This window comes from Saccopteryx bilineata, chromosome 6, assembly GCF_036850765.1.
Source record: "Saccopteryx bilineata isolate mSacBil1 chromosome 6, mSacBil1_pri_phased_curated, whole genome shotgun sequence".
NCBI classification, from domain to species: domain Eukaryota; kingdom Metazoa; phylum Chordata; class Mammalia; order Chiroptera; family Emballonuridae; genus Saccopteryx; species Saccopteryx bilineata.
The window spans coordinates 133,803,588-133,826,333 of record NC_089495.1 but is presented as its reverse complement, the minus strand read 5'-3'; the positions used below and the strand labels follow the sequence as shown (position 1 = coordinate 133,826,333).

The 22,746-nt window shown below is 48.4% G+C and overlaps 1 protein-coding gene across 6 annotated transcripts in view; it reads right to left on the bottom strand.

Annotated features, from left to right (window-relative positions):
* DYNC2I1 (dynein 2 intermediate chain 1) overlaps positions 1–22,746 on the bottom strand; it is a 63,405-nt gene that overhangs the window by 6,964 nt on the left and 33,695 nt on the right. For 4 of the 6 annotated variants that reach the window (XM_066236732.1, XM_066236730.1, XM_066236731.1 and 1 more), the window contains 11 exons: positions 19,318–19,420; positions 15,610–15,739; positions 14,397–14,508; positions 13,311–13,399; positions 11,714–11,843; positions 9,956–10,128; positions 9,042–9,204; positions 5,384–5,494; positions 5,223–5,284; positions 4,731–4,782; positions 3,170–3,230 (listed from right to left, as the gene is read on the bottom strand). In XM_066236732.1, the coding sequence (XP_066092829.1) occupies positions 3,170–3,230; positions 4,731–4,782; positions 5,223–5,284; positions 5,384–5,494; positions 9,042–9,204; positions 9,956–10,128; positions 11,714–11,843; positions 13,311–13,399; positions 14,397–14,508; positions 15,610–15,739; positions 19,318–19,420 (1,186 nt within the window). Of the gene's footprint in view, positions 1–3,169; positions 3,231–4,730; positions 4,783–5,222; positions 5,285–5,383; positions 5,495–9,041; positions 9,205–9,955; positions 10,129–11,713; positions 11,844–13,310; positions 13,400–14,396; positions 14,509–15,609; positions 15,740–16,216; positions 16,425–19,317; positions 19,421–22,746 lie in introns of those variants that run through there. The other 2 variants (XM_066236733.1, XM_066236734.1) reach the window with 2 other exon arrangements.

Genomic DNA, 22,746 nt, shown 5'->3' with positions numbered 1-22,746 from the left:
CATCAAGAGAACTGTTGAAACCCTCAGCACAGCAAACACTCCTAGGGTCTGGCTACTCACTCATCCCCTCTCTCGACTACAAACCTCCGGGCACTGTCCTAAATGTGCTGTTTCTTCACGCCTCTGGGTCTCCACGCACTGCACTCTCTGACCAGAGTCCTCTTCTGGTCTAACTCCCATTACAGGGGTCGCTTCATCCCCTACCTGTCGTCTTTGAGCTCACACAAGCCATGTGCACACCCCATAGAGTGATTCATGCGTGAGCCATACCCACAGTGGACGCGGAGACGTGCTACCACCCAGGGTCACACTCCCTGTTCAGACTCCCAGGGTCAGTGACTGATGGGCGAGGGCACTGGACCACAGGGATGTGGCCTGTGAGACAGTCACCTCCCCCTCACGGCCACATTTGTGCCTCTCCTCCTTTTAGGCACAGGTCCCAAGGGACCACTGTGAAGATTTCTCCCACTGAGCTCCACCCTCTGACACATGGGGAGCCCACCTGCAGTAGCTACTGTGACCACTGGTCTGTGTCCTTACAGGAGCCCTGGGGTTGCCAACTGCACAAAGGACAAGAGACTGTGACAAGCCCAGGGATCACCTGTGGTTGGATCTTAACGCATGAGATAACTTTCTTCAACATAAGTAATGCCCTGTGTTAGTTGCACTTAAATCAGTCAAAGGTGATTTATTGTCTGGATGCCTGTTCACTGACAGGGCCAGAGGCAGATTTAACAGCGGGGGCACTGGGCGCATGCCCTGGGCTCTGACTTCTGAAGGGCCCCACAAAACCCCAACTTTACATTTTTTTCTAATGACACTAAGTTTGGTTCCATATGTGTAATTTTAACACTAATAGTACATAATATTTTTTATTTATTTAAAAATACGGTTAATATGTATTTTTATTTTCCCTGTCTCTCTCTTTTATTTTTAAGGGCCCAGTATTTTCTTCTGTGCCCAGGGCCTCAACCGATCGTAATCCACCTCTGCACAGGGCCCACAGGTATTCTGTCTGATGACAAGGATTCAGGCTAATGTTGACATTTTTCAAGGGTGAATTGCATGCTGATAGGTGGTCTCTGACTGCAGTAAATGACAATAAAAGGTTTCTTCCAGAAATAAATTAACATGAACATAAACACCACAAACAGTATTTGTATGTTTGGTAAGGACTTTTACATCATATTAACTTAATGAGTAAAAGCAGAAATCTAAACTTCTGTATTAAACTTTCATGTCAATGTTTCTACTTTAGCTTCACAGTTGTATTAATACTAGATGAAAAACAGTCAAATAGTACCAATTTATAAGATAGAAATGATTTTAATAAAAGGAAAGCAGTTAGCTCTATATGTGGCAACTGCATTTTCACACTGACTCATTAATTATCAAGTATGCAGCCACCACCAGATGTCACCTCCATCTGTAGGACAGGCCTCTGTGATCTAGGGCAATGTTTTTCAACCAGTGTGCCACGGCACACTAGTGTGCCGTGAGACATGGTCAGGTGTGCCATGGGGAAATTAAACATGGGTCCCCAAACTATGGCCCCCGTGCCGGATACGGCCCACGGAGGCTATTTATCTGGCCTGCTGCCAGCTGCCTGCATCCGAACATAAACATTCCCCTCACAATCCCTCCAGCTATCAGCGACAGGAAGAGTGGAGGCACAGGGGACGCTCACTGACCAATCACCTTCGAGGATTCATCCCGACCACTAGCAATGAACCAATAGCAGGCCGCCTCTCATCCACACCCAGGAAGGTCCCCACTCGGGCTGCTGCGCACTTGTCATTGTGTGGCCGCGGTGAGTAATTGAAGCTGCTACTCCTCCCCATGGTCCCGATTTCTAATCCTGGTCAGGACTGGAGGTAAATGTTGCCACCACTAGATGAAGCCTCAGCCTCAGCTGGTTATGTCTATCCTGATGGTGTATATAGATATTTGACCTTTTTCTTTTTAAAAGAGGCCCCCGCAGAGGGTGATATACAATGCATCACAATGTTATCTATATCGTATATGGCCTCCTGAAGAGTCTTCTTTTTTTTTTTTTTTTTGAAGCTGGAAACGGGGAGAGACAGACAGACTCCCGCATGCGCCCGACCGGGATCCACCCGGCACGCCCACCAGGGGCGATGCTCTGCCCACCAGGGGGCTATGCTCTGCTCCTCCGGGGCGTCGCTCTGCCGTGACCAGAGCCACTCTAGCGCCTGGGGCAAAGGCCAAGGAGCCATCCCCAGCGCCCGGGCCATCTTTGCTCCAATGGAGCCTTGGCTGCGGGAGGGGAAGAGAGAGACAGAGAGGAAGGGGGGGGGGGAGTGGAGAAGCAAATGGGTGCTTCTCCTATATGCCCTGGCCGGAAATCGAACCCGGGTCCCCCGCACACCAGGCCAACGCTTTACCGCTGAGCCAACCGGCCAGGGCCCTGAAGAGTCTTCTTAAAGAGCTCAAATCTCTATATACACCATCAAAACTGACAGAACCAGGGCCCCTGCACCCAGCTGACCATGGGATTTGAACCCACAACCTCAGGGAGAATTCTAGTATTTATCAGAATCCTTACCAAGAAAGCAACCTTTTCAATTTGACAGTAGAGATGCTCTGAGGATTTATGATGTTACACAAGTACCCAACATTTTCTAAAATTGATTTTGTCCAGTCTCTATATAGAGAGAGTATTTTCCAAATTGATTTGAACCCACGACCTTGATGAAAGCTCCAGTATCTATTAGCGGGACTGTATATATGAGGGGATACATGGGACTGTATATATGAGGGGTTACATGGGACTGTATATATGAGGGGATACATGGGACTGTATATATGAGGTTACATGGGACTGTATATGAGGGGATGTTACATGGGACTGTATATGAGGGGATGTTATGTGGGACTGTATATGAGGGGATGTTACGTGGGACTGTATTTATAAGGGGATGTTACGTGGGACTGTATATATGAGGGGGTTATCCTTTTTCATTTAACTTTTTTTTAATAAATGTAATTTATTTAAACTTTAAATAAACTCTAACAGAGTGTCATTTTGTGTCATTTTGGTAGGTGGTGTGCCCCAGGATTCTGTAAATGTAAAAAATGTGCTGCAGCACAAAAAGGTTGAAAATCACTGATCTAGGGGGATGCTTCCACTCGGGTGGCCCAGTCTTACCTGTTACTCAGCTGAATCACAGCGCTGTGCACCAATTTTATCCTCCCTCCAGGTATTAACCCTAAAAAGAGAAATGAGGAATAAATGCATCCCTAATACAAGCCGAGCCCAGTCCCACTACAGTCACCTGCAGTCACATCTCATGGCTCCAACACCTGTGTTAGGGAACAAATCAGAAGCAAATGTATGAGACCTCAGCACTGCTGCCGTCACAGGTGAGCAGCGGCCCCCCACTTCCCCAGCACACGGCTCACCTGGAGGCCCAGATGTCCCCTCCCCTGAGATGCCACTCCTGACCCAGGCCCGTGCCCTTGACAAGCACCTCTTCTGACCTCGCAGTGACATGTGCCCTCAGACCACCCTCCCTGTCCACTCTCGCTTGTTTCTTGACACCTGGGACGGGACCAGGTTGCTCAGAGAACATTCGTCAGTCAGCCTAGTTCTAACCACATTGAGTTAGTTCTCTGACCAGCTACTCGTCTAATGCACCCACCATGACAGTGCCTGGAACCCCCAGATGTCCCCAACATATGACTAAGGAGACACAGACACAGACAGGACTGACTAAACCCCTGAACACACTCAGCTGGAACATGACTTCACCACGGTGACGGAGGTGCTCGTTCAGTGGCCGTAAGGTTACAAAATACACTTTTTTTTTTTTCCTGAAGCTGGAAACGGGGAGAGACAGTCAAACAGACTACCGCATGCGCCCAACCGGGATCCACCCAGCACGCCCACCAGGGGGCGATGCTCTGCCCCTCCGGGGCGTCACTCTGTTGCGACCAGAGCCACTCTAGCGCCTGGGGCAGAGGACAAGGAGCCATCCCCAGCACCCGGGCCATCTTTGCTCCAATGGAGCCTCGGCTGTGGGAGGGGAAAAGAGAGACAGAGAGGAAGGAGAGGGGGAGGGGTGGAGAAACAGATGAGCGCTTCTCCTGTGTGCCCTGGCTGGGAATCGAACCCGGGACTTCTGCACGCCAGGCCGACACTCTACCACTGAGCCAACCAGCCAGGGCTCAAAATACATTATTTTAATGCTCACTTTTCAGGTAGCTATTTTTTTTTTTTCTGAAGCTGGAAACAGGGAGAGACAGACAGACTGCATGCACCCGACTGGGATCCCGCATGCACCCGACTGGGATCCACCTGGCACACCCACCAGGGGGCGACACTCTGACCACCAGGGGGCGATGCTCTGCCCCTCTGGGGCGTCGCTCTGTTGCGACCAGAGCCACTCTAGCGCCTGGGGCAGAAGCCAAGGAGCCATCTCCAGCGCCCGGGCCATCTTTGCCCCAATGGAGTCTCAGCTGTGGGAGGGGAAGAGAGAGACAGAGAGGAAGGAGAGGGGGAGGGGTGGAGAAACAGATGGGCGCTTCTCCTGTGTGCCCTGGCCGGGAATCGAACCCGGGACTTCTGCACGCCAGGCCGACACTCTACCACTGAGCCAACCGGCCAGGGCCAGGTAGCTATTTTTCAAAGCAGTTAATGGTATCTCTATGTCTAGTCCATTCATTTCAGCAAACATTTACTGAAACTAGTTTTTTAACTTAATAGTTACCTAAATCACTTATTGAACCTGCAACATCTGCCTTTGGTAATTCAACAACCACCTAAAAACAGAATATTGAGAATGAATATTAATACATTTTATAATTATGAAACAATCTAAACACTCTAAGCAAAGCACAGGGCTAATCAAGGCCGCAATCTGTTAGGTGCCAACTGCTCCAGAAAACAGCGTGACCACGTACTCAGAACTAAGGTCTCAGCACTGAAGACCCCTCCTCTTTGTCCGCTGTCCCTCCCTGATTGTTGGTGGCCAGCACCTTGGGGCATCTGTGCGCCCTTGAGCCTCACTCTCTGTCCAACCCTATCACTGGTCCACCTTCACCCCCCTATCCTCAAGGACCCTGCTGGCTCCTTAGACACCCACCCTGCCTTAACGTCCCTGTCACAACCCCTGCAAGCAGAGCAGTCTCCACTGGAAGGCCACACGCCCACCCCCAGAGCCCGTGAATGCAGAGGCGCTGTGCCTGCACATCCCACTCACCCATAAGTTCAAAACCCCACTCTCGTCCAAGGACGCCATGTGGAAGGATAAACCCGGCATTTCTAACAACAGAAATGGGGAAGAAATGGCTGGTGAGTGAGGAACACACGGCTCACAACCTGAGTGAGCTACAGGGTTTACGGTGGAGCAGGGTCACCCACCTTCTTGAGTAGAAAAGGGGGAAAGGACAAAACTTTTTCTGTAGCTGGAAGCTGAGACAGGTTCAACAGCTTGCACAGGACTGCGGTGGTTCACGGCAGTGAGGACACCATCTGGGGAGAGGCACAGTCCCACCATGAGCAGCGTGTTACAGAAACACATAGATGCTACGCAGGGACAGCCACAGTGCTTCTAAGACACATGCTCCCCAGCATGGACCCAGTGAGAGCTGCTCGTGACCATCACTTTCCGCATCACCATGAATCAGAGACCACAGACCCAAACTGCCTAGGAGAAGGGAGAGAGGCCTCAAGTCTGCGGGATGGATGATGGGGGACACTGGGCCTCCCTGGAAAGGGGCGTCGTGAAGACAACTAGAAACCAGAAACATTCTAATTGCCAGGGAAGGACCTGGGAGGGCCCTCAGCAGTCACGATGGACGGGACTGGACAGAGACTCGGGACAGAAGAACAACCTGGAGCAGCGTTTCTTCTGCGGGGAAGGGGCTTGCAGAGGCAGGGGAGCGGCTTACAGGGCGGGGGACGGGCTTGCAGGGACAGGGGAGGGGCTTGCAGAGGTGGAAGAGGGACTTGCAGGGGAGGGGCAGGGGCTGGCAGAGGAGGGGAAGGGGCTGGCAGAGGCAGCGCAGGGTGGGAGTCAGATACCCAACACCTGCACAGCAGACAACACGGCTCTGCTGACCTACAACCCTCTATGCAATGTCCAGGAGAGATAGCCAGACAGTCTAACAAGACTCCTGTATGGAAAAAACAGAAAATGCGAATCAAAGCATTTCAGCTGATGAAAACTCTTCCCTAAAAACAGGTATGAAACAGAAAACCAAACTTCCACTCTCCATCCTTCATCTCACCTCCTCAGAAAGCATGTGCAGGTGTGTGTAATGCAAACACACAGAGAGAAAGGCCTAGTATCAGAAACACAGGCCAAAAAGAAAAAAGAAAAAACCCAGCAAGAAATAAAATGAGAGCTGGGGTCAAACTCAGGAAAGAAACGAAGAACAGGACTGTCTCAGGAGTGAGGCGTGACAGGCTTGGGAACTGTGGGGGGTGGGGGGTGGGAGAGGCAGAGACTGTGCTGAGGCTGTGACTTGTGCTTGTACCTACTAAAGTCCTGTGGCTCCCTCACTCCTGGGAGCTGACAAAACTCTGCAGGTTTCAGGGACAGGACAGGGTAAAATGGGCAGCACATTTGTAAAAGGTGTCTTTTCCAACAGCATTAAGCCCATGAGATTCCTACAAACTCACATTGTCAATCGTGGCAATGTTGCTCCCAAAGAGGCAAAGTTGGTTGTTGGGACACCAAAAAAATAAAAACAAAAACAAAACCCACTTGCTCTTTTTATGGGTAAAACACAGATACGCAGATAGTACATAAATTAGAGGACTGGTATTTAAATCACAAAAAAAACCTTTAAAACTTAACGATAAGAAAGCAAAGAATCAATTAAAAATGTGAAAAAGGCCTGAACAGACATATCACTAAAGAAGACACTGAAGGTGCCCCACACCCATGTCTTCAGGGAACCACAGTGAGATGCTGCCACCCATCTGGCAGAACAGCTAAAACACTGGCGGGACCGTTTGCCACCCGGGGTGCAGACACCCAGAGCTCAATCCTACAGGGAATGCAAAATAGTGTGAGCATGTGGACACAGACTCACAATTCAACAATTAACCAGATGTCCATCATCTGGCAGATGAACAAACCACGGGGTGTTTTGGGATGGAAAGACCACTCAGCAGAGGGCATGAACTGCAACCACAGGTGAACCACAAATGTGCTACCTGATGAAAGAAGCCAGACTCAAAGGTCTACATTCCACTTGATTCCATGTACTGACTTCTGAAAAAAGTAAAACGCAGACACAGAAAGCCAACCAGTCTGACCAGGTGGTGGCGCAGTGGATAGAGCATCAGACTGGGATGTGGAGGACCCAGGTTCGAGACCCCGAGGTCACCAGCTTGAGCGTGGGCTCATCTGGTTTGAGCAAAGCTCATCAGCTTAAGCCCAAGGTCGCTGGCTGGAGCAAGGGGTCACTCGGTCTGCTGAAGGCCCACAGTCAAGGCACATATGAGAAATCAATCAATGAACAACTAAGGAGCCGCAAGGAAGAATTGATGTTTCTCATCTCTCTCCCTTCCTGTCTGTCCCAATCTGTCCCTCTCCCTGACTCTGTCTCTTCCACGGGGGGGGGGGGGGGGGGGGCCAACCAGTGACGGTGGGAAAGGGGAGATGCAAAATCACATGTAGGAGGGGGTCGGGGTCAGGGCTCCTGGGTGGGGACAGAGGGAGACAAAGTGAAGATCATTGGGAGAGGTCAGTGTGACTGGACAAGCTCCTCACACCCCTGAGCAGCTGGGATGCAGGGGGAAAAGGGCAGTACACAAAGGTCTTGGAAGCTGAGCCAAGCCAGAACATGAGCACCTATCTAGTGGAGGGGAGTGTGGCCACTGCAGTGACTGGCTGCCTGTGGTTGTATGGTTGGCTGGTTGTTGGTGGTTGTGCCTGGCTGGTTGTGGTTGCAGCTATAGTCGCCTGTCATGAAGTATTCATGCGGTTTACCCAACAATCCAGCAGGTCCACTTGTTTTGGTTCCTCTTGCCCTCCTTGGTGGAGTTAACTAAGCCATGAGCACACATACCAACATGCCTTAAGCTGATTTAAAGCTAAACCATTATACTGAGGATTTGGAATCCACCAATTTTTTTTTTTTTTTTTTTTTTTTTTTTTTTACAGAGGCAGAGATAGACAGGGACAGACAGACAGGAACAGAGAGAGATGAGAAGCATCAATCATCAGTTTCTCATTGCACGTTGCGACTTCTTAGTTGTTCATTGATTGCTTTCTCACATGTGCCTTGACCGTGGGCCTTCAGCAGACTGAGTAACCCCCTGCTGGAGCCAGCGACCTTGGGTCTAAGCTGGTGAGCTCTTTGCTCAAGCCAGATGAGCCCGCGCTCAAGCTGGCAACCTCGGGGTCTCGAACCTGGATCCTTCCGTATCCCAGTCCGACGCTCTATCCACTGCGCCACCACCTGGTCAGGCGGAATCCACAAATTTAACAAGAAAGGACATTGTAATCTGCTGGCCACTGGTTTCCCATCACCTGGACACGTTTTTGTTTTTCTATTTGTCAAACACCTCTCTTTCGCCTGACCAGGTGGTGGCGCAGTGGATAGAGCATGGGACTGGGATGCAGAAGGACCCAGGTTCGAGACCCCGAGGTCGCCAGCTTGAGCGCGGGCTCATCTGGCTTGAGCAAAGAGCTCACCAGCTTGGACCCAAGGTCGCTGGCTCCTGCAAGGGGTTACTCGGTCTGCTGAAGGCCCACGGTCAAGGCACATGTGAGAAAGCAATCAATGAACAACTAAGAAGTCGCAACGCGCAACGAGAAACTGATGATTGATGCTTCTCATCTCTCTCCGTTCCTGTCTGTCTGTCCCTGTCTATCTCTACCTCTGTAAAAAACAAACAAACAAACAAACAAACAAACAAACAAAAAAAAAACACCTCTCTTTCTCAAAGGTCAGATCCCATTCCCTGGGGTAACCTTAGAAATAAATGCTAAGAAATGGAGGCATTTCTCGAATCTGTCACGGCTTGTCTTAAGATGCCTGAAGGGCAGGCAGGTCTCACTGACCGGTGGAAAATGTGGCCGTTCTGAATGTCCAAAAGCAGTCGCTTAGTGTCACATAATGATGTATCCGAGAGTCTTCTCTGAGGTCCCACACGACGACCGAGCCATGAGCAGTGCCCGCAAACAGCAGGAAAGCCTTCACGGGGCTCAAGCAGCAACACGTGACCTAAGAAGACAGAAAGCTCTCTGTTTCCACGCTGTTCCTGTGACCCTCCCTGCCAGTAGCTGGGGACATGCTAAGCGGGTCAAGTGTTAGCTTCTTCAGTGGAAAGCAGTGATGAGCTGATGCTGTCAAGCGCTGCCTTGGACGGCTGTTCATGGTGTACACCACAACCCCCACTCAGCCCATCAGCAAAGCCACCTTGTCTATTTACATCCCAAGTCACCAAAAGTTATTTTCAAGTCCCCAAAGGTGACACCCATAAAAGTTATTGTTCTCTATAGTTTTGGTGGAAACTGACTCTGAGGTCATTGAGGATCTAAATAGGGTGACCTGCATGGTCACCAGACTGTAGCCTATTAACCAGGCACCAGGAAACACATGAGACTATGGATTGAAATCTCAAGCAATTAAGAAACCTCTGGAACATCCAGGGCCCACGCAGTGAAAGCAAGAAGCAGCCTTCTGAACCCAGGGCCACATCTGGGGCCAGTGTTTTCACTGAGCCTGGAGCCATGTTGATATCTGAGAGGCTGTGCTAACTAACCAGACTGTACAGTGTGAGTAAGTCATTAGAATTAAGAATTTCTAGAGCTAAGACAGACAGGCTCGTGTGTCCTGTGACACCTGCAGAGAGCCAAGGGAGGCCCAGAAAGAGAAAAAGGACCTTGTAAGCTCCCATCCTCTGAGCCCTGACACTGTGCCCCATGCCACCTGCCCTTCCTTTAGGTAACCCCACAACTCTCCTGAGTCGTACCTGTGATTTACAGACCAGGACCTTCTGAGGTCCCGAGGGCTGCCAGATGTCCCACACGCATAGCACATAGCTGCTGTCCAGAGAGGGGGCGAAGGCCTTTCCAGGCAGGCCATGAACAGAGACCACTATCTGCCTCTGAACCTGAGAGGCGTGCAAGCAAGACACTTTTCGATCTGGGAAAAAAATAAGAAAAATATATCTGCATTTTTTTAGTGATCTGCCAGAACCCATGTTAAATTAACACACTTAAGAATATGTAAGTAAATTCGAGTGTAATAAAGAAACAGACACGGTCCTTGCAGAGCTCCACATGCCTAAAATCTGGGTTAACAAATGGCCACGGCTCTCCCAGAAAACTGTCCAAGCTACCTCGTGGTTTCCCTAAAAAGCAATCCTTCACCCTTGGTGCACGGTACATGGACACCTGGAGCCCGGCCACCTGAGCAGGCCCTTCCGTTCCCTGAGGTTGTATGCCATGAAGCTTCTCCATCGGGATGGTGACCACCTGCCAGACCCTTCTCCCGGCCCCACTGTGCTTTTCTCCTGAGAACCTGCCCTGTTCATCCATTTAGCCAGTATGTTTGTCGCAGTGCCTGGGACACTGTGGACACGCACTGAATTCTGTCACGTGTGGGAACAAATGAGTGAACGTGGGACGAAGCAGGCTGCGCTTGTATGTCAGCATCTGTCCTTCCAAGGCCCTAGTTCACAAGAGGGATGAACGGCTCTGTCAGACACCTGCCATCCGCTCACTTCCTCCTGTCCTGTCAGAACTCATTCACTAACCACAGATGCAAATAAACAAGGGACGCCTCCCATTCCTGGGCGGCTCCCACAGCTCCAACAGAGGCCAGTCTGGTCCTTCACGGGGCGGAGGATGCCTGTGCTGCCTGAGCCACCTGTGCAAGTGCCTTCCAGCAACACTGCTGTCACTGGGCCTCCCCAACAGAAGGGGGTGTGTGGCACGAGCACACCTGTGTTTGAATGCTACAAACACAGTGATTTCCTGTTTTCCTAACAGGATAACTCTTTGTCTTCTAAAAATAAAACTGCTTCCAAAAAACATGGTGGTTTTTGTTTCTTCTAACAATGCCACTTTTGTTCACGCTAAATGCTGAGGGGTGTGTGTGAAACTAAATCTCCAAACAGCGCTGGACAGACACCTCCAGGACAGGGGCTCACTGCGTCCTCCCTCACAGATCAGGACGAGGCTGCCACCCACCTCCTCACAGCTCCCGTGGGTGAAGCAGAGCACTGACCAGCCTGAGGAACAGGAACTGGGTCACGCAAATGCAGTTTGTTTGAACTAAATGGTTACTTGTGACTACACACATCTGATGACTATACACATCTGATGACACGGCACTGTGCTTGTGACTGCAGGCTAACTGTGACCTAAGCAGAAGACCCTCGTGCCGTGCTGAGTGGCTGCTCAGGCCTGAGCTCAGTCCACAGCACAGGCTTCTCTCAACACCCTCATGCTGACCTCACTGTTTCTCAGAAGGAATCAAGTAACTGGACTGAGAAGGACACAGGGTTGGAGCAAACACACAACGCCTCCATCTCTATCACGGCAAGTCCCTCCCCCTCTGTCTCAGGCATGCACTGCCACACCCGGCACACACACTTGGGACAGCTGAGCTGCAGCATGAGCTTCGCACAGGCGGAGCAGGGGGACAACCCGTCTGGTGGACACCAGATCACGACTGCAGCGCCATGTTTGGGGTCACATTTAAGTACAGTCAGGGTGGCTCTTACGCTGAAGGAAGGGCAGGCCGGTGTTCAGCTGAGAGGAGCTGTCACTGAGGGACAGGGTGCTGCCCTGAGCCCTGGGGTCCCAGCTCCTTGCGGCTGCCACACGATCCTCTTCCAGCAACACTGCAACCACCTTTCAAAGACAGTGAACAGCCCTTAATCAACACCCCAGAGTTCATTTCACAAGAAAAAACAGACACAAATCATTAGCTATTCACTTGATCTATATCTTAAAACAGCTGCTTAACTCCAAGACACCAGAGAAACTAACAGAATAAAATTATATTGTCCTGTCTGCATAACAGGAGAAACCAGCACATGAACTTCCATTAAAACAAACTCCCCCAGCCTGACCAGGCGGTGGCACAGTGGATAGACTAAGCATCAGACTGGGACACAGAGGACCCAGGTTTGAAACCCCAAGGTTGCTGGCTTGAGTGCTGGCTCATCCAGCTTGAGTGCGGGCTCACCAGCTTGAGTGTGGGGTTGCTAGCTTGAGCATGGGATCATAGACATAACCCCAAGGTCGCTGGCTTGAAGCCTAAGGTCGCTGGCTTGAGCAAGGGGTCACTTGCTCTACTGGAGCCCCTGGTCAAGGCACATATGAGAAAGCAATCAATGAACAACTAAGGTGCCGCAAGGAAGAATTAATGCTCTCATCTCTCTCCCTTCCTGTCTGTCTGTCCCTCTCTGTCTCTATTACAAAAAACAAAATTTCCCCACACATTATTTTTTATGGTAAAGACTTTACTAAAATTACAGGATGAGGAAATCAGCTGACTGCCAACTTTTGACAAAACTTCTCTTATAGCAGGTGTAAAGAAATGTCAAGCACAGGCCACCACTGTGGTTCTCATGGCTCTAACACGGCCTGTGAGGAGGACGGGGATGAGAACACTGCAGACTCAAGGGTACAGGAGGTCAGGTCTTGCCCCTCAATTCCTCCCGCCCAGCATCTCCCTACTCTACACCCTACCCCCCAGGAACTGATACTAGGAAGTCACTCACTGAAAGGTATGAAAGCAGATCAAACAGCGGCAGGAGAGGAAAGGACCCAGCGGCCAGAACAGAGACCGAGAAAGGTTTGTTCCAAACCCACAAGCCAGCCGCTTGACACCAAATCCTGAGCTTTTGCCCAGCAGGAGTCAACGGGTGTGTGTGTGTGTGTGTGTGTGTGTGTGTGTGTACAAGCACCTACTATATTACAAGTGTGAATCCTTTTCTCTAGAGATTCATGTGGAAGTGTCCATGGGGAACGATGGGGACTGTCACTTGTTTCACAGTAACTGAAGGGTAGGTGGAGGGTCAGTGGGGCTCAGAAGAGACAGCCGGCCACGAACTGTAACTCTGGAAGCACAGGAAAGTCTCCAGAGTGTTTTTTTTATCTTGGTATACAGTCTGGTAATTTCCACGATTGGTTTTAAAAGTCCTAAGTTTATTAGGTTCAAATACCTAGATGCTGTTTGCCTTGTAAATTAATATGTGTTTTTCAGTCTATGTTCATTTTATAACATAAGCAATTGATATCAAGGTACAGAATTCAAAGTCACAGCAACACGGCTGGTGACATACGTGATGGGTCGCATCACAGTGTGCCTACCTGGCAGGCTGCCCGGAGGAAGCTGGACAGTCTCAGCGTGTCAACCTTTGGTGCAACCACAGCATCCCAGGGGTCTCTGCTCTCGCTCCCTAAGAAAGGTCACAGAAAACCAACCTGGTGGCTCCAAAACAGCCACACAGTCCAGGGGCGTTACAATAAACACAAGGCACCTGGAAGGAGAACTCAGAAAATCCCACATTTATCTCTAGATCTAGTAGTGATTTTTTCATAAACAAGCCCATCCTGGCGTAAGGAAACAGACGTGGGGTGGTGAGTGCAGTCACAACACTGCAAACCTGAAACTCACGTTCTCTTGTTGACCTGTGACCCCAATAAATGTAAAAACCAAATCGTATCCAGTGTTACGTAAAGTCTGCGAATGGAATCCTACTTAAAGACATTAAGGAAAACACGAGGGTGGGCTAAAGTAGGTTTATAAAGTTGGGTTATAGCTGTAACAGAAATAGTACAGTAACTAATAAGTAATACAAGAAGAAACTGTCTTGCATACTAACAACTGTCCCCTTCCTCTGCCCACCCCTGCAGCTGACGGCTTCACTACTGTGAGAGTGCTGTGTTTCAGAGCATGAGCTCTTAGCGGGAGGCTTCCCTGTGGGTAGGGAGTAACAGAAGTAATTCCTCAGAATAAACGACAAACTAGGATGGTGATGTTCGGCAGGTAAATAACCCCAAGCATGCAGAACACTGTCCTGGGGACCTGCTGTCTACATTGATGCAACGCACGTGTCAACTGTACCTAACATAGGAAAATCCCTATCAATGAGATCAGACTATCCCCAAATTAAAAGCAGAGCGTGTTTCAGCAGCCCATGTTAAAGATGCTTGTTTAGAATGCGGACTCTTTCCTCATGTTGAGGAGTAAGTATGATAACCCTCGTCCAGGCCCAGACCAGCCCCTAGCTTGGCGCTCAGGCCAGTGGTTTGCAAAGCTAGTTTGCTTGTTATTTCCACAGTGGGTACAAACAACCACCCCTGAAAGACAGAGCAAGAAGTCTAATGAACACAACACCAAAAATAACATTAACAAAGTCAACTTGCAAAGGACAACAACAAAGAGCCATTTACCCCCAGACACTACAGTGCTCTCCCCAGGGTGCTGGGTCCACACGTCCTTGGTCTCTGTGTCCTCCGTCTGAGCGTCCCGTTCAACACTGTCTTCATTACACTGAACATATGCCTTAAAAACAAAGGTGCTACAGTTAGCAGTGGGTCTCAACTTCTGAGCAATGTCTCATTACTGAAAAGAAAAATGAAAAATTTAAAGTTATTAACAGCAGTCTTCTTGCATCTGTCAAAAATAAGCATCATGGCACAAATGACCATCACACAGACTGTGTCTTAAACATTTGCTATATATGGCCTGATTTTCTAAAGTGTTTTTTAAAAAGTCACATTAAACAATTCAGCTTTGGTTTAAAAAACCACCACGTAGCCCACTGACATCTATTTTTTTTAGAACATACAACTTTGCAAACCAAAGGCAATACTTCATTTTATAAAGGCAGATAGATGCTTCAGTAAGAACCGTTTGGTTCCTCCCAGCTTCGAGATGAGGGAACCGAGCAGAGACGTTAGGTGACCTACTTGAGGTTAGAGTGGTCAGCAGGGTTAACTTCCTCAGTTTCATCCTGCGACCTCTCTTCTACTGAAAGAACGTCACTGACCAGATGGACTCAGGAGCACGTCGCCTGATGGCGCCAACAGGGGCGTAAGAAAAATGCAAGAGATGATCCCTGGTTTCAAACTCTGAGGAGGTGAACTTTCACAAAATCAATGACTAGATGCACTGCAGGGGGGTCCAGAGCTGTGGGGGATGGACTGGGGGACTCTGGGATAAGAGAGTCCAGTGTCAGTCATCAGGGAAGGGTTCACCTCAAGCCTCGAAAACAGGCCCTGGACATTGAGAAATACACAGGTGATAGGAGGGCTGGGCACGGTGACAGAGAACACACAGGCAAGAGACAGGTGGGCCTGGCACACAGGGTGAGGTGCCATGGAACAGAAACAACAGATAAGCTGACTGACATGAGGGAAGGTCAGGAATCACTGAGAGTACTGCACTCACAGACCCTGCATTGGGACAGTCACACCCTCACTGGGAACCCAAGACATTCTTTCCCCCATGCCGCTGCCCTGGGAGCGGCCCGTGGCCTGTGGGCTGACTCAGCGGACACCTGCACACCCTGTCCAGGCTGCCGAGTGCCACATGACAAGGGTCCCTTCTCCCTCACGCCACATCCTCCACACAGTTTGTCACGGTCAATACTCTTGTCCTAACCTGCTTGGTATTCTTCTTCCCAAAGTTTCTGATGTACATGTCATATTCATTTACTGGTGGCAGGTCCAGGAGGGAGAAGGTAAATGAAAAGTCCAGGTCAATAAGCCGAAGAAGCTTTGTGCTGCGCATCCTTTGAAATAAAGTGGAAAGGAGACAAAGTTAAATTAAATAACGCACAGGGGAGCGCAGGGGAGGGTAGGAACCTTGGGTCTGATGGAGGTTGCTGCCCAGGACCTCACTAGCTTGGTGTTTGTCTGAAGTATTTAGCAGTCGCATGCAGACCAACATTGGAGAGCATCGTGGACCTCATTTCCAACTGTTCTACCTCAGCACTCCAGAGTTCACACACAAAAAAGTCAGGATACATGTTCCTAGAACTTTCATGAAAAATAATTCACTTCACTTCAGGACTGCGCCTGGACCAGCATTACCTCTCTGTGACATTACCAGTGTTGTGGCTGAGTGTGTGTCAGGTGCGTGCTGTCACCATCCTGAAGGCGCAGAACTGTGTCCGATAGGACGTGACTGTGTGGCATCTGACAAGCAAACTGCCCTCCTCCCCACGAAGCTCCCAACACCCGCACACCCTTGGCTTTCCTCTGCTCACACACATCCTATGCCACTGTGGGACTGGTCTCCTTTCTTCAGACGTCCATCAGCTGGCATGCCGAGGCTCACTGTCACCTCCACTGCAATATGAGCTCTGCTTTCCACAGTTGGTGCTCAGTCAACAGGTGTCCTTCCCACTCGCTCAGGGTCTTCACTGGAACTGCCACCTCCCATGACCTCACTGTGGCCACCACCCTGTGTCTTCCTGACCCACAGCTCCTCCAGTCTGCCACCTCCAGAAATCTTCAACCACAATGCACCTGCAGACGAACCCACCACTTAATTCATTCAAGTTTTCATGGACATGAGTTGGGCACAGCACCTTCTTTTACCTTTTCAGTGTTTGCAGGTCTGTGGTAACATCCCCTTTTCATTTTTGCTATTATTTCTGTCTGGCTTTCCCTTTTTTTCCTTTGGCCAGACTTCTGAGAGGTTATATATAAACTTCATGAATATTTTCAAAGAATTCATTTTGGCTTTGTTGAACTTGACTGCTTTTGCTTTTATGGATTTCTGCCTTCTCTTCTATTATTTGGTTCCTTCTCATTTCTTACGATCCTTTCTCTGGCCTCTTGAAGCAGACATGTGGACCACTGGTTTGTAGCCTTTTCCTTTCCCAGTACATCACAGAAAGGTTGTAGCTGCATCACACAGATTTTTAAAGGCTGGTTTTCTTTGCCACTGTAGAAAATAGTTTATAATTCCCATTTGGCTTCTTCTTTGACCCAGTTTATTTTAAAGTATACTACTTAGTTTTCAAACTTTTGGGTATTTCCTAATCACCTTTTTATTACAGCTTTGTAGCTCACTTCCACTGTGGTAGAAAACATCCTCTGTATCTTTTTTTTTTTTTTTTTTACAGGGACAGAGAGTCAGAGAGAGGGATAGACAGGGACAGACAGACAGGAACAGAGAGATGAGAAGCATCAATCATCAGTTTTTCGTTGCGAGACCTTAGTTGTTCATTGACTGCTTTCTCATATGTGCCTTGACCGTGGGCCTTCAGCAGACCGAGTAACCCCTTGCTTGAGCCAGCGACCTTGGGTCCAAGCTGGTGAGCTTTTGCTCAAACCAGGTGAACCCACGCTCAAACTGGCGATCTCAGGGTCTCGAACCTGGGTCTTTCACATCCCAGTTCGACGCTCTATCCATTGCGCCACCGCCTGGTCAGGCACATCCTCTGTATCTTTTCAATCTGATGTCCAGAGCATACAATCTTTTTGAGAAATGTTCTCTGTATTCTTCAAAAGACTATAGATACTGCATTTGGGACAATTTTCAATGTACGTTAGGTGTAATTAACCACGTTTTCAAATTGTATACATTTCTACCAACTGTCAGCTACGGAGAGAGACATGGTACAAACCCCACCTGTACCACACACTGAGGCCGTCCCTCGCCCTTATTTCCTGGTGGAAAACGTATTACAAGCAAGCTCTTCCTCTGCATTCCCATCAACACTTCCATATTATCAGTTTTTAAAACCTCACCTATTCCTAGAGAAAAACTCATCTTGCTATTATTTGCATGTCCACTGCTCTGACTATGCAAAAGAAGCAACATATTTCCACACATTTACTGATAGCCTAACATTTTCTACTGTGTCCTCACCATCTTGGTGTCCTCTGACGGAGGCTGGGGAAAGGGGGTGAGGGAACGAGCACACCGTTTCCCCACCTGCTCTGGCATGGGCGGTTGTCCCGCCCTGCTCTGGTCCTGTCCTGTCCAGCGGTCCCACTCTCCCCTGCTTTAGTGACTCAGTTTTCCAGCACCTGTGCGGTCACCCCTGCATCATGCCCTTATTTTAATTCTCCTATATTTCTGTTTTTCTGCTTTGATCTCCAGCTTATATTGACCTCTACCCATTTTTTTAAATTTTTTTCCCCCCAGGGACAGAGAGAGAGTAAGAGAGAAGGATAGATAAGGACAGACAGACAGAACAAAGAAAGATGAGAAGCATCAATCATCAGTTTTTTGTTGCAACACCTTAGTTCATGGATTGCTTTCTCATATGTGCCTTGACCATGGGTCTTCAGCAGACTGAGTAACCCCTTGCTCAAGCCAGAGACCTTGGGTCCAAGCTGGTGAGCTTTTGCTCAAGCCAGATGAGCCCACGCTCAAGCTGGCGACCTCGGGGTCTCGAACCTGGGTCCTTCCACATCCCAGTCCGACGCTCTATCCACTGTGCCACCGCCTGGTCAGGCGACCTCTACCCATTTTTAACCACTGATATTTAGCTTTGCTTACTAAATTATAAAGCAGTTTATATATCAGAGATAGTAAGCCTCTATCACTTTGCAAATGAATTTTCCCACTTGGTCAATCACCTTTATATTCTGTCCAGTTTAGGGATAATGTGCCACATGCTGAGCTGGATGATATGATGGATGTTAAACCCACTTTAAAAATATATTTAATTTTTACATTTACTCCTAAATCATATTGGTTTTAATGCTATAGAATCTTGATACTACCTACTCTGACTTTTGTAAATATCTACATTTCACAGCCTTCTAGGTTGTCATTAAGAGCTTGGACTTTGACATCTGGGAGCCCTAAGCTCAAAACTCAGCTCCACCAGATGTGACCTTGAGCCTCTTCTGTCCATAGGACGAGGTGTGAGGACTGAATGAAATAACTCACCCGCAGTCACACAGTACTGGGGCTCTGAGCCCTGCAGCCTCCTCGTCTGCACACAGTGCACACAGGCACAGCCACCCCTGGCACCGGCACCATGGGGCCTTCCTCCCCTGTGCCGCAGGTGGGGGCAGCACTGCGAGGCAGGAGGCCCACCTCACTTGCTGCTGACGTGGTTCCTCGCCGCCAGCTCCGTGAGGGTGTGAGCAGGGTTCTGCTCAGCCAGACCAGGGAACCTCCTGGGGTAAGTCAGGCCAGCATCTAGCAGCCTTAGACGCTGGGCGTTGGGACTGCGCACACATCTACCCTAGCAACCGACAGCCAAATGCAGAGAAACACAGCATAGATGGAAGGGTGTACAGTCAGCACTGAAAACAACATAAAGCTCCATTTGTAACAGCACGTTGAAGATAAATACTTTAAACTCCATAACACCATGTACAAACTTCCCAGGACACCTACTTCTGCTTAAGGGCCTGAGTCCAACTCTTCTGACGGTGTGAGGCAGTTAAAAAATCTACAAAAATTCCGCAAACAGAGGGTCTGGAAGGGGAATTGTTTGCATCTGTACAGAAAACAAAAATAAAAACCTATTATTGTGAGGAATAAAATATTTCTTTTAAGCAAAAGAAAAAGTTAAGAGTAAAACAATCAGAAGCACATTTAACAGTTATAACCCACAACTAATGATAAACTTATCCATGTGCATTTACGAGGCTACCTCTACTATTTTCATCTAAAACTTTTAATTGCCTGACCAGGCGCTGGCGCAGCGGATAGAGCATCAGACTGGGACGTAGAAGACCCAGGTTTGAGACCCCAAGGTCGCCAGCTTGAGCGTGGGCTCACTTGGTTTGAACAAGGCTCACCAGCTTAAGCCCAAGGTCATTGGCTCCAGCAAGGGGTCACTCGGTCTGCTGTAGTCCCCTGGTCAAGGCACAGATGAGAAAGCAACTAATGAACAACTAAGGTGCCACAATGAAGAATTGATGCTTCTCATCCCTCTCCCTTCCTGTCTGTCTGTCCCTCTCTCTGTCACAAAAAAATATATAAATTTCTTTAAAACTTTTAGTCAACAGTCTGACCTGTGGTGGCGCAGTGGATAAAGTGTCGACCTGGAAATGCTGAGGTCACCGGTTCAAAACCCTGGGCTTGCCTGGTCAAGGCACATATGGGAGTTGATGCTTCCAGCTCCTCCCCCCTTCTCTCTCTCTCTCTCTCCTCTCTCTCCTCTCTCTCCCTCTCTGTCTCTCTCTCCTCTCTAAAAATGAATAAAAAAAAAAAAAAAAAAGATGCCTGAAACCCCAAACACCTAGGACATAAAAAAAACCAAAAAAAACTTTTAGTCAACAAAGCAAATTTACTATGTATGTGCCAATCACACTATGGAGCGTTTTAGAGATATTTAAAAATTCAGACATGATGTAGTCACTCCCACCCCACTTGCACCGGCTAGTAAGAGAGCTGGGACATGAATACACAAATGGCTAAACACAGAAACAGATTCAGTTAATGCTGATCCTTTACAGCCATGTCAGTGCTCAGACTGAGGACCAGTGACTGGATGGGTTTAAGGGCTCCTGTCATGGTGAACAGCTCTGCCCACCACTTTCTTATGCACAGGACAGTCCTCAGTTTGCCCCTGCCTTCCCAGGATTTCTGTGGTTTCCTGTGATTTGTTTGTTTGTATGTTTATTTCTATTGTATCTCATGCCCTCTTGCCATTTTATCAAATCTGTGAGGCCATGGACAGAGAAATGTGCTGGACCCAGGCTCTGTGACTGAGCAAGTTGCTTGCCTCTGTTTTCTCATGGGTCAGTAACTCTCCCACACGGCAGCGTTGCATGCAGACGAGAGTAGTCGTGACAGTGGAGGTCTGCCAGCTGCGTGCACCACACAGACACTGACAGATATATAGTAATTGCTATTACTATTCCAGTCTTAACAGTGAGGAAACTGGACCATGTTAAAAGTCATAGTGGTAAGACTCAAATGCAGACACCTCTATAGCATGGCTTGCAAATGCCAGGTACCATCACTCAGAAAATACTCACTGACCAAGTAAACAGTTTACCTTCTGGAGGTATATGAACCCTTTCAAAACCTAAGCATAGGTCGAGACCTGAAGATGGCAGCAGAGTAAGCGGATGCACAGATGCCCAGTTCTCACCACCAAACTGGAATACAAATCAATTTAGGAAAAATCAGCGTGAAAAACCAACTCTGGACTACAAGAACAGCTCTCAAAAATCAAAGAGCAAAGAAAAAGCCACAACAAACCTGGTAGGGAACGCCTGAAATTCCCCTGCTTACAGGAACGGGGTGGGGGGTGAGGCTGAGAGCCCAGAGGGGATCTCACTCCAGGGAAAAGAGCAGAAAATACTGCTCACAGCCACTTGCCTGGCGATCAGGGAGTAAGGTGTGTTGAAAAGACCAGCTTGGGAGGGAGGACATGGGAGGGAGGGAGGGAGAGAGTTAGGGGGAGGGGGAGGGGCACAGAGAACTAGATAGAGGGTGACGGAGGACAATGTGACTTTGGGCGAGGGGTTTGCAACATAATTTGATGACAAAATAACCTAGACATGTTTTCTTTGAATATATGTACCCTGATTTATTAATGTCATCCCATTACCATTAATAAAAATTTATTAAAAAAAAAAAAAAAAAAAAACCAGCTTATCTCCCAAGTGGAAAGGAGAGAGAGAGGGACAGACTGTGAGGGGCTAAGGAATGCAGGAGACGACCTAAAAAAGCTGACTCATCCATGCTGGAGGCGGTCATAGCTGGGGGAAGGACTGACCCTTCCACAAAACAGTACTGAATTGCTTCCAGATCAGAGATCTCCAGACATCTCTCCAGCTCCAATCAGCACAACAAGACACAGCTGAAAACAAGAAGTGGGGAGGAGGGGCCGTAACTCAGGTCTCAATGGAGATCTGAGATACACCTCCCCCTACTGAAGCTGAGAAAGCAACCCACCCCCAGAGAGATCAACTGGCAGAAGAGGACTTCAGAGCCTCAGGTTACACCCATCACATTCCTGGATACAGTTTCAAGGAAGCCCCTGCTGAGATCAGTAAACAAGACTATCACCTGTTAAGAAAACAAACAAATCAAGACTTCAAAGCTGCCCAAATCCGAAAGTGGATTACAAATAATAGCTGATACCAACCCAAGAAGACCTAGAAATAACACAGCTGAAAACTGGAGGCAGACAACACCAAGCCTAGACTCAACCAACTCTACAAACAAAACACCAACAATGAGAAGACAAAAAAGTGCAATCCAAATGAAACCACAAGAGAATCCTTCAGGAAATGAACTGAGTGATATGGAAAAAATCAAACTTCCAGATGCGGAGTTCAAAATAATGATTGTAAGGATGCTTAGGGATCTTAGAACAACAATGGATGTTCATTATGAACACCTAAAGAAATAGCAAGTATAAAAAAGAATCAGTCGGAGATGAGAAATACAATATCAGAAATAAAGACCACAATGGAAGGAATTAAAAACAGGATAGATAGAGCTGAGGATCGAATCAGTGAGTTGGAGGACAACTGGAATGAAGGCATGAAAGCAGAGAAGAAAAAAGAAAAGAGACTCAAAAAGACTGAGGAAACTCTTAAGAGAGCTCTGTGACAACATGAAGAGAAATAACATCCGCATCATAGGGGTCCTGAAGAAGAAGAAAAAGAACAAGGGATAGAGACTTTGTTCAATCATATCATAGCTGAAAACTTCCCTAAATTAATGCAGGAGAAACTCTCACAAGTTCAAGAAGCACAGAGGACTCCATTAAAGAGAAATCCAAAGAAATCTACACCAAGACACATCATAATTAAAATACCAAAGCTAAGCAATAAAGAGAAAATATTAAAAGCTGCAAGA